Source organism: Haliotis rufescens, unplaced genomic scaffold (genome assembly GCF_023055435.1).
Source record: "Haliotis rufescens isolate VD_foot unplaced genomic scaffold, xgHalRufe1.0.p SCAF_3, whole genome shotgun sequence".
Taxonomy (NCBI): domain Eukaryota; kingdom Metazoa; phylum Mollusca; class Gastropoda; order Lepetellida; family Haliotidae; genus Haliotis; species Haliotis rufescens.
In genome coordinates, this window is record NW_025964001.1 from 54,098,264 (window position 1) to 54,109,427 (window position 11,164).

At 39.0% G+C, this 11,164-nt stretch overlaps 1 protein-coding gene across 2 annotated transcripts in view; it reads left to right on the forward strand.

The window, feature by feature from the left end:
• LOC124116155 overlaps nt 1–6,102 on the forward strand; it is a 77,859-nt gene extending 71,757 nt beyond the window's left edge. For both annotated transcript variants that reach the window (XM_046477387.2, XM_046477388.2), the window contains one exon: nt 90–6,102. In XM_046477387.2, coding sequence (XP_046333343.2) covers nt 90–1,675 — 1,586 coding nt within the window. In that variant the 3' untranslated portion in view covers nt 1,676–6,102. The remainder of the gene's footprint in view (nt 1–89) is intronic.
• Nucleotides 6,103–11,164: the final 5,062 nt, after the last annotated feature.

Below are 11,164 nucleotides of genomic sequence, written 5' to 3' on the forward strand. Positions count from 1 at the left end.
ATCTTAAGATTATGATCCTAGCAGTGATGTTCATATACTGTTTAGTATTTGCAGTGATGAAGACTTTAATGAAGATTTTCCCAATTCAGATTTTACACAAGAAAAAGAAGAACCTGTTTTTGCTGAGCAGTCAGCCAAATCAGAATCATCTGTGCAACGTTCTGTTGGTGAGCGGAACATCAACAGTTCTGCTGCTCTGGAATTTGCCAGTCTCATGGATCAGATGCTTGACCTGAAGGATCCCGAGGCAACTGGAACAGAGGCGGTCGGTAATGGGAAGATCCCCGAGGTGTCAGCCGAAGTGTCAACAGAGCTGAACACCACACCGAAAACTCCCACAAAGCCTCAGCGCAGGAAGCGCCCGTCCAGCAGCACCAGCCCTAACAGTACCATGTCATCTGATTCCCTCATCCAACCAGAGTTCTCCTTTGATGTCAAGTCTCCTGTGAAGATGGAGAATGTTGTCCTGGAGGACATCATAGTGTCCTCAGCCGTCAAGAGTGTTGAGAGCGCCCCGAGAACCTGGGACGACAGAGAGGAGGTCACGGAAGATGAAATTGTGCGAGAAACTGCAAAGAGGGAGATTCATATTGGTAGTGACAATATTGAGTTTACCGCAAAGGAAATGGAGGACTCTAGTCCACAAAGACCTCCATCTCCTGTAGATGACTTTGGGACACTTGGTCTGAGCATGAGAACAGCTCGACCTAAGTCTCCAGAGGGAGACCCAGTGGTTGAAGACTTTATCGAGGCTTCTGTAGCTAAAAGAGATGCTTCAGCTCCCCCACCAAGAATCATTCATGAAGAAATTGTGGCTGCAGAGTCTTCAGCAAATTTTTCAGCTCCCAAATCGGATGTGTCTGTGGATAAGAAGAATAAAGATAATCAAAAGAAACCTCCAGAGCTAGACGAGCAAATGCTGGAGCAAATTATTTCCATGAATGCCCAGCCTCCCGGAACATCAGCTCTCAACTGGAGGAATGATAATGACATTCAGCCTTTTGAAATTCCTGAAAAGCATCGCCCTACCTCACCCAAGGGAATAGCATATGAAATAAGAGATGATATTATGACCGGTTTGCCCAGAGCTGTCGATCTTAACAAAAGCAATATAGCCAGAACTATGTCTTATGACCTAAGACTTTCTGATAAGAGAGACGATAAGGGATCTTTGCTCAGGGATAATCAAAACAGTACCTCAAGTGAAAGAATAGAATCATTGGACTGGTCGGGTAAGAGACTTGTGCGCTCTGGCTCATTTACCGACATTCCCCACAATGCCTCTGCAAGTGACTGGACGGGACAGAACGTGCCCAGTGAGGGATACATTAGTATCAAATCGGATGTCATAGGATCCGACTCAGATTCAGACTCAGTCAAGGTGATAAAGAAAGCCACAGATAGGTTTGCACCTCGGGAGAATCTGGCCAATTTGTCGGACATGTCTGATGCCCTGTCTCCTGTGACCAGCAGGAGTGCTTCTCCACCAGAAACAGCCAATGGGCAGAGTCTTCAGTTTAGTTCCACAGAACGAACAGTGTTAAAGAACAACAATATTGATGGTCTGCCATCTTTGGAGAAAAATTTCGGAAGTAGTATATCGTCAGACAAGAAGGGGAGTTACAGCATAAAACTGTCCATGGAGGCCAACGAGGATGAGGATGTCGAGTGTTGAAGCCAGGAGAGTGGACCTCTGTGTAGACAGATTCAGTAAGCCAAAGATACCCAGTGGCCATTAAAGGGTGTGTTGTGCTCAGGGTATGGCATTCAATAGAATATGTTGGTGAGATGAATCAATAACAGAATGATACCCAGGGCTGTGCATGCAGTGTGTAGTCCTATGGTATGCAGTGAGGTGGAATCAGGTATTGGAGGACTACATTGCCAGATTTGGCTTCTGTCAATTTCAGGATTCCAGGGGTGGAAATATATACAACTTCAAGACCTCTAGCAGTATGTGATGTTGAATAGGCTGAGAATGGCTGGCTGGTTGGAATCAGATGGTATCACTGCTAAGGTGGAGTCATTACATTGTTGCAAGGCTCAGTGGATGTACATGCATAAAAGCCCTTTAAAAACAGGCCTGACTTATGTGATACTGTCATGGCTACCCTGCAAAGGAGATGATAGGCTGCAGGGTTGATGTTACATGCAGTGAAGGGTTCGTGTCACATGTAGTGACATGCAGTGACCCAACCTAGGCCAATAGCAGGAGATGGCTCAAGCTTATTCTGGAATGAGATGACCCAGGCTAGCTCATTTACAGGAGATGGCCCAAGCCTATGGGTCATTAGACCCACTAGATGGCTTATAGAAGCAGATGGCCCCAACTGTGTCACTAATAAGATGATGGGTGACCTGAAGAACTGATCATGATGATGTCTTTCCACATGGCAATAATTATGGGATCCAATTCACTGTAAGATTGTAAGGTTTAACTTCACCCGCTTTGATAAACTGTTTTGGTTTGTGAAAATCATTAGGAAATTGTTTTTGAGATTGATTGTTGTGTGATTGTATATGTGATTATTTGTTGTTTATCTGTGTGAATGTTGTGAGATTGTTTGTGTGAATGTTGTGAGACTGTCTGTGTGAATGTTATAAGATTGTCTTTGTGAATGTTGTGAGATTGTCTGTGTGAATGTTGTGAGATTGTCTGTGTGAATGGTGTGAGATTGTCTGTGTGAATGGTGTGAGATTGTCTGTGGGAATGGTGTGAGATTGTCTGTGGGAATGGTGTGAGATTGTCTGTGAAAATGGCATGTGATTGTCTGTGGGAATGTTGTGAGAATCTTCATGAACATGTTCCAAGGTAACCATGGCAACAAGAATCTAGTAATTCTTTGAAATTAAACCAACATAATGACGTCACGTTGTTGCAGTTGATTTGAAGCAGGAATTCACTGGCCATTCTGAATGTGCATCTTAACAAGTAAAACTGACACAATTATAGGTCATTATGCAAAATTATAGATCAACCATAACATCCTTGAAGTTGCAGAAATCACTTGAATCTGTTGACTCAAGAAGTATACTCAACAGATTCTCATGATGTCTCCATTATGCAGTTCCAATGCACTGAGTGTCCAGTCCAAGGGGCGTTCATTCAATAACCAGTAATCTTTATCAGTCACACATGGACAATGTACGATGTAGGGTTGGGACGAGTCCAAATTTACTACCCGGGTACCCACCCCCCTATTACCCGACCCTACCTGGGTACCCACTCTAGGTCTCAAGAGATGGGTACAAAATGTCTGATTGGGATTCTTTTTGCCATAGCCCAGGCAAAATGTATTTAGATACATGTATTAAACAATCTGGTCATGCAAACACTGAAGTTGACTCAAGTTATATCTTTATTCAACCATATGAAAAGTCAGAAATAATGGGTGCATAGTCAGAAAGAAATGCGAACATTAGTGACTTGTGGTGTAACCATAGAGTTCTAGATAATTTTTGTCATTAAACAATATATCACATTACTAACAACAGGTCCGGGTAGTATTGTGGGTACCCGGGTCCTACTCAGTACCCACCTGACCCGGGGACCCGAGTTACCCGTACCAGCCCTAGTACTATGATAATTTATATTTGTAATCCACTGAGAGATGGCCAGTAGTATCTCATGTTCCAGAGCACTGGGTATGGTGCACTATAAAGCAATATGGCAATGAGATTACCTTCCATATCTATATTCAATACTCAGCTAGTTGATTGTTATTGGGGGGAACAGATCGAGTTATTATTATATGTAAAAAGATCATGAAATGTTTTCATGGATTTGATATCATGGAATTCAGCTGTTAATTTTCATGTATTGGTCCGAAATGAGATGTGATTTTTGGTGTGACCACTGTTTGCCTATGTGGACATGGCTGTGGTCAAGAAAGGATATTTTATGTGCGCTTCAATGAGAAGACCACCTTTTGAAGAACTGATTTGACGAGAGGTGTGAGGATGTGTTTTGTTGATATAATAGTTTGTTTGTTATATATTTGATATATTATCTATTTATATCCAGACTGAGGTTTATTCATGAGAATAAGAAAGTGATGTACAGGATAATTTTGCAAAATTTATTATGTGTATGAAACACATTTGTTTTATTTAAAAGCTGGTTTAAAGGTATTGAATTTAAACATGCCAATACTTAAACTCTCATGTAATAATTTCGATAAATATTATGCAAATATGTATTTGTAAATAATCCATTTATTTTCCTTTGGATCTAGTATATAAGTGTGCAATAATCGAGTTAATATGCAACTGATTAATACTAAATATGCAACGTAGTCAGTAAATGTTTTTTAGGCTTGACTTTTTTATTTTTGGTTTACAGATTCTATTTGACAAAAATCTTGTTGGTAGGTGGGAACAAAAACAAAATTAACAATTCTTTTCAGATTATTGCAATCTCATTAAAATCAGATCTTAGTGCTCACTAACGCTTGTTTAGTAGTAGTGAGAACTAAGATCTGATTTAAATATGATTGAGATTATTGTTTTATCCTTTAAAGTTCAACCTATCATATGCACATCTTTCATCATGAACAAGGGAGTTTGCATTTGTAATTTTTTACAAAGTGTTTGTCTGATATATTTTTTTCCAATTTTATTTTTATACAGTAAATCCGTAAACCAATTTAAAAATAAAGTCTTGCCTTAAAAGAAATAAATTTTTAACTCTATTACGGTACAATTGGGTTGGGTTCACGTCAATCGTGTTTACGGTTAGGAGGTGTTTTGGAGGGCATGATGACTTTTTACCTCAGTTGATGTTTTTCAATTAATATGGAAAAGGCAGCATTTTGTTAATTACAATGTTTGTTACTATAGAAACAATATAGTTTTGTTGTTCACAATGCATGAAGTCATCAATATAAGAAGAATTTCTACTTCAATGTTAAATTGGTATGCGCTATAAAGTTATACAAGCTTCTGAATTTTTAGAGAAATATTTACTGAAATTGTAATTTCAAAATCGTTCATGATGTATAGTTTTCCATAGAAGGATCTAAACATCAGTTTGTATTGGATCAACATCAACTGTAAAAATATTTAATGTACATATTTTCTACATATTTTGGCTTCTGTTGTTGCATAACCAAATTATATAGACACAAGTTGTCAGACAAATATATTCTCAAACATGCATATATATCATGTATGTATATATATGTTATTATTTTTATCAAAGATATATACTGTATTCTGTACATAGACATAAGAGCAGTAAATATGAGAACAAGGGCAACATGGATTATTAAATGCGGAAAGAATGTAGTATCATGGACAATAGCTTATTTCTCCAACTTTTTGTTATTGTTTTGAATAATTTCAAATATACAACAAAAAGAAATGAAACGTCAAAAGAATATCAATCATAAGAGCAAACCATTAGAGCATTCATATTTCTTTTAAAAGTTTATTATCAACATTGATATGAAAATTATGTTAGATGTTTATAACAGATTTGTTTCTTTAATGTTATTTTACCAGATGTTATGGTCCTTTTCTGGTAAGCTATGAATACAAAACATAATATTTTAGTCCAAGATACTACTTCATACAACTACTTAAACAGTGATGCCTGATATATCCCTGTAGAAATAGATGATATACATGATACACATGTAATAATACCAGTATATTTAAGGTATTCATCATAATCATGGTCACGTATCACCGTTATACCTATAGCCAATGACACATCATTCATGCTTCATTGAGTTGTGATATGTTTTATGGAGAGTATCATTTACCTCATTTTCTGTTTATGTGTATGTTTTCATAATCTGTTTACAGCCTTACACCTCTGTATGTCATTAGCTGCTTTTCTGTATGTTAGATCTGATTTGAAAAACAAATCTAAACATATGAACACATATTTGAGACTATTTTGTTTGTAACTTCAATATTTTCGGCACAGATATACAACAACCCTTTGTTGTACATGGACATAGATTGACCTAACATGTGTAGTGAGTGAGTGGGGTTTAACGCTGCTTTTAACATTCCAGTTATATCACGGCGTGGGAGGAAAACCCTCAGTGATGCAGGTCTCACACGTTTACCACTTCGGTGAAACCCGAACGGGTATGTTGCTGACAAACCTAGCAACATAATCAGGGCGAACCAGGATTCGAACCCACAATCATAGGTTTCTTGCATGCCCAAGGGATGCAACTCTGCCAAGTGAATCGCAGCGCCTTAGATGACTGGGCCACCCGTGCCCCTCTTACATGTGTAAGCCATACCTCATATCATGCAACTGTTTTATGCCCAGCAAATTATGTCTTGACATGGAAATCAATGAGGTTTTTTATTGTAATGTGTAAAACTATGAATACACCGACTCTAACTTTCCCAAACAGATAGATAACATATTAGGATTACTACGGTATTTGGTGATCAACTGTGCAGCTTAGTCCTTGATGTTTGTGCTGATCTTAGTGCCTTGATCATTGTAATTCATACTTATAATACTTGACTCACTAAGATCCCCTTGTGGTGTATGAGGCCCTGGGCCCTGTTCCACAAAGCCATCTTAGCGCTAAGGTGACCATAACTCCCATACTTTAACACTGGCTATGATAGTCGTAGTGGTAAGATCGCTTTGTGGAATGATATCCTGGAGCCACTGCACAAAATGATCTTAGCGCTATGCCACAAGTCTGTGTTAAAGTATGGGAGTTTGTTTATCTTAGCATTAACGTCGCTTAACAGGAAAACGTGCAAGCCCATCCACAAAGTGATCTCAGCACTACAGCTATCGTAAGTTTGTGTGCGTTCTGTTCATCTTAGCACTAAGATCGCTATGTGTCACGAGCCTAGGTGAAGCCTTGCCAGGGGCTAACGGGTGACATACATACCAGCATGGCTACAGATAACCTAAGAGCTGACAATATGGCTGTAGACATTCACTGCTGAACTCAGAATATATCCATCTTGTTAAAGCAAAACACGCACAATGACATGTTAGTGGTTGGTCACATTGCCAAGACAGCCAGTTATTGTCCGGTACCTCTCAGATGTCATGAGGGGCGGTCGGGTAGCCTAGTGGTTAAAGCTTTTCGCTCGTCACGCCGAAGACCGGGGTTCGATTCAAAACATGGGTACATTGTATGAAGCCCATTTCTGGTGTTTCCCACCGTGATATTGCAGGAATATTGCTAAAAGTGGCGTAAAACCAAACTCACTTACTCAGATGTCATGTCACTGAAAATCTTCTCTTGTATGTGATCCCTTTATTCTTTCCATCAGTATATTTGTCTTCCACTTCTTTGTGTAAAATGTCATTTTATTCCCACAACTTGTAATTGAGAAATATTATTAAAATTAAGTAGCTCAACTTAGTATAATTGCCCTTTTTAAATTTGACGCAATCCATTATTTTCTTCCAAATGGAAGAGGCGGACAAGGGAGGTAACTCTGCTATGCGTGCCATTCTCTTCACAGGTACTTAGTTTCGAACAATATGTAAGTTGAATGCTTGACATACTCCAAGACTTAATACAGAATTTAGGCATTATAGTAACATTTGTGAAGCCCAATCTTCACAATCCTTAGAATAATAGAAATATAAATATTCAACCACTTTTCTTGAAATCCAAGCACTGATCAAGGCTTGTCAAGAGCACTTTTAAACATGATCATATACCCTTATTAGGAAACACCTTATTATTCAGCACAAACAATTTTAAACATGGAGCTTATATCCTAAATAAACACATGCTTTTACAGTTATAAGCAAAATAGGCCTTTGTCCTCTCTTTGGGAGATGCAAATTCTTATATTAATGACTTCTTTTGGTTTTCCTCCAGGAAAGATGTTCTCAGTGACAAAAAGCATGGTGTATTGTTGTAGCTATTTTCACATCTACATCTTTCCTATATATTGTGTGTCCAGGGATAATCATTTATTTAAAAATGTCCAGGGAACATCATGTATGCATAGAAATGTGTCCAGGGAACATCATGTATGCATAGAAAAATGTCCAGGGAACATCGTGCATACAGAGAAAAATGTCTAGGGAACATCATGTATACAGAGAAATGTGTCCACAGAATGTTATGTCCATGTCATATATGTATCACCATTCATAGTGCAACTATTTTTGTAAAGAAATACCATGTCCATTTAACGTTTATATATACAATAAAGCAATAATGTATATTCAAAGTACAACTTTTTGTTTTTTTTGGTGTTGCTGCAGTAGCTTGCTTCTGTAAGGTTTACAACACAGAGCATCGATCACCATGGAGAAGTCAAGCTTAGAAGCTGACAAAAAGAATCAAGTATGTCAGAATATATTGAGAAAACAGAAGTGGGGATCATTTTGGATAATTGGTTAGCAATACACACACACACAGACAGGCTAGTATTCTTGCAGTGGCCCATAAAATTGAGTCTGCAACAAACCAGAATTTGAAAGATTGGGAAACAACGGCGTATAATGACACACAATCAGTTAAATCACGAGTCTGACAACTGTTTGTCGGCTTTGGTGACAAGCATGGGGAAATGGGGACCTCTTTTAACCCAGCTCCCCATTGGCACCAGGTACAAAGAGGTGAAGTGAGGTGAGGTGAAATGGGGTTTAACGTCGTGTCCAAGATTATTGCACTTATATAGCGACGTGCATGCATGTGTGTTTATGTGCGTGGCTGCATGTACTAGTCTGGACTGATGTCGATTTATAGTGCTGGCACACTGAGATACCATGCCGCAGTTTAACATGAATACCCCACTCAGACACAGTATACTGACTCTGAGCCGACCAGTCCTTGTTTTAGCCCCTTAATGCCGAGCGCCAGACAGGGTAACAACAAGTACCATCTTTTAACGTCTTTTGGTATGATGCGGCCGGGGATCGTATCCCGGACCTTTCGCTCTCCGGGCGGACGCTCTACCACTAGACCACGGAGGCGGTCTCAGGTACAAAGAGTTAGACAGGGCAAACTAAGGGGCCTCTCATATAGTGACGACAACACTGACATACAAACTGTCTTATCTGAATAAGATAAGGATAACCTTCTTGCATTTCAAACATTTTATTCAATAAATTAAACAATATCTAAACCAACAAAAACATAATATATCACAGACAATATGTATGACAACAAAAATATATTGGACCTTACATTATAAATACATATATATAATGACGCTTTAGATTTGGAAAATCACATCAAAGAAGAACCTTTAGTGTGGCAGATACACATTATGTCAGTGTGATGTGTGTGTAACAGACAGCAGTGACTCAATAACTACACCAACAATGACGACAAGCTCACTGTTGACCATCTTCCCCAGACAAGGGAGATAACTGACTATAAAAGTCTAGTTTCCACCCTTACCGGATTAGGCTGGAATTATGGAGTCTTAGCATAGTCCAATCAAAATCGCGTAACAAAATCTACATCTGGTTTGTAAGCCGCAGAGCAGATTTCAGTCGATTGCAGGATTTGCAAAGCATGTGTACTCGCCATCAACAGACATTTTCCAAATCTTTTATGTTTTTAATCAAGGTGCTGATGCTATGTGATGCACTTTGCAAGGTAAGACCCATTTCATTACAATCTAGATCTTGATTATCAGTCAGATTGTCGCCATTTTGCTTGATTTAAATACAAGTGATGTCTAAGGTGGAATCTGATTGGTCAAGAGGAGGGACATAGAACATAACATAGGACATAACTCGTAATAGCCACTGGTGGCGCTACAACTGAGCCCAAAAATTCAAGCCTAGTTCAGCAAGGGTGGAAACTGGACTTTCCTTACCTTGGGAAGATGACTGTAGGCTTGCTTTTCTACTTACTGGTATAAGGCAACAATAAATATATTATTAGATGTTCATCCTTGTCTTCGTCACTACAAATGCTCCATCTACCATGTGATTGTCCCTAAGTAGGTACAGACTAACAATACATGTTCCCATTCTACTGGTCCATATTTGATGAAATACATCATAAACATAGTTCTTTCACACATTCATGTCTGTTGTTTATCGCCACACTCAGCCATATTCCAGCTACATGACAGCAGTTTGTAACTAATCAGGATACGATGACATGCATCAACCAAGTCACTGAGCCTGACCACCCGATCTCTCTAGTCGCCTCTTACGACAAGTATAGGATGCTAAAGATCATGTCTAACCGGATCTTCATGGGTTTAGATAGAACTTAGTGTCAACTTCACACATGGGCTAACTACAACATCTGAACCTAGACTGGAAATGGGCTTCAATAATTAATTAGGTCTAAAATGATACAGCAGTACTATGATGATACGATATGGAGAAACCTAGTTGCTGAGATGAAAAGTGTTTAATACTTAGCTCATGAGTGAGTGAGTGAGTTGGGTTTAACACCGGTTTGAACAGTACGACGTGACAGCTTGCTTTGGGAGGAAGCCTAACGCGATGTGGCTGTTTTAGATGATTACCACTTTGGTGAAACCCCTACACAATGTTATTGTGCAGATAAACCTAGAAACATGATCAGGGTGAACTAAAATTCACAGGATCCTGGCATGCATCGGGTGCACAACTCTGTACTGTGTATTGCGGCGCTGCAGACAAAATGAAGGACTGTGCCCCTCACCTCTAGGACCATTGAAAATAATTATCCTTGACAAGGTCAATAAGCGAAAATGAGGACCTGACCCTTGAAGTGGTTCGATCAGACTACCGAAGGGGTAGGGTTCGAGGGTCCTTGTTTTATTTCACTCTAAAGTTTATGTAGTCTTTAAAACTTAGCTGCAAACCATGAAATGGTCGTACCAGACGACATCTTGTTTTCTAGCAGACGAGTCAATATTCATCACATGACATCACATCAATATTCGAGGTCAGTGTCAGTAACGTGATTTGGGGGTCTACCGGTACATGTATTGTTTGGTCACGTGGTACGAATTAACCAATGGAATTGCAAGATTCTTAATAGAGGTATAACAAGGTCCAATAATTAATGCTGTGGGTCTTGGACGGAATTGTTTATATTATGGTAAATTCAAGAAATATGAACATTTATTGGTGCTACAATGATGCCTCATAAGTGTCTTTGAGAAAATAACATTTTTCAAGCAAGAATGGCATAGCTCCACACACATAACCTACTCAAGAATCTGATTGAAAAGCTGAGTGCAGTAATGAGTG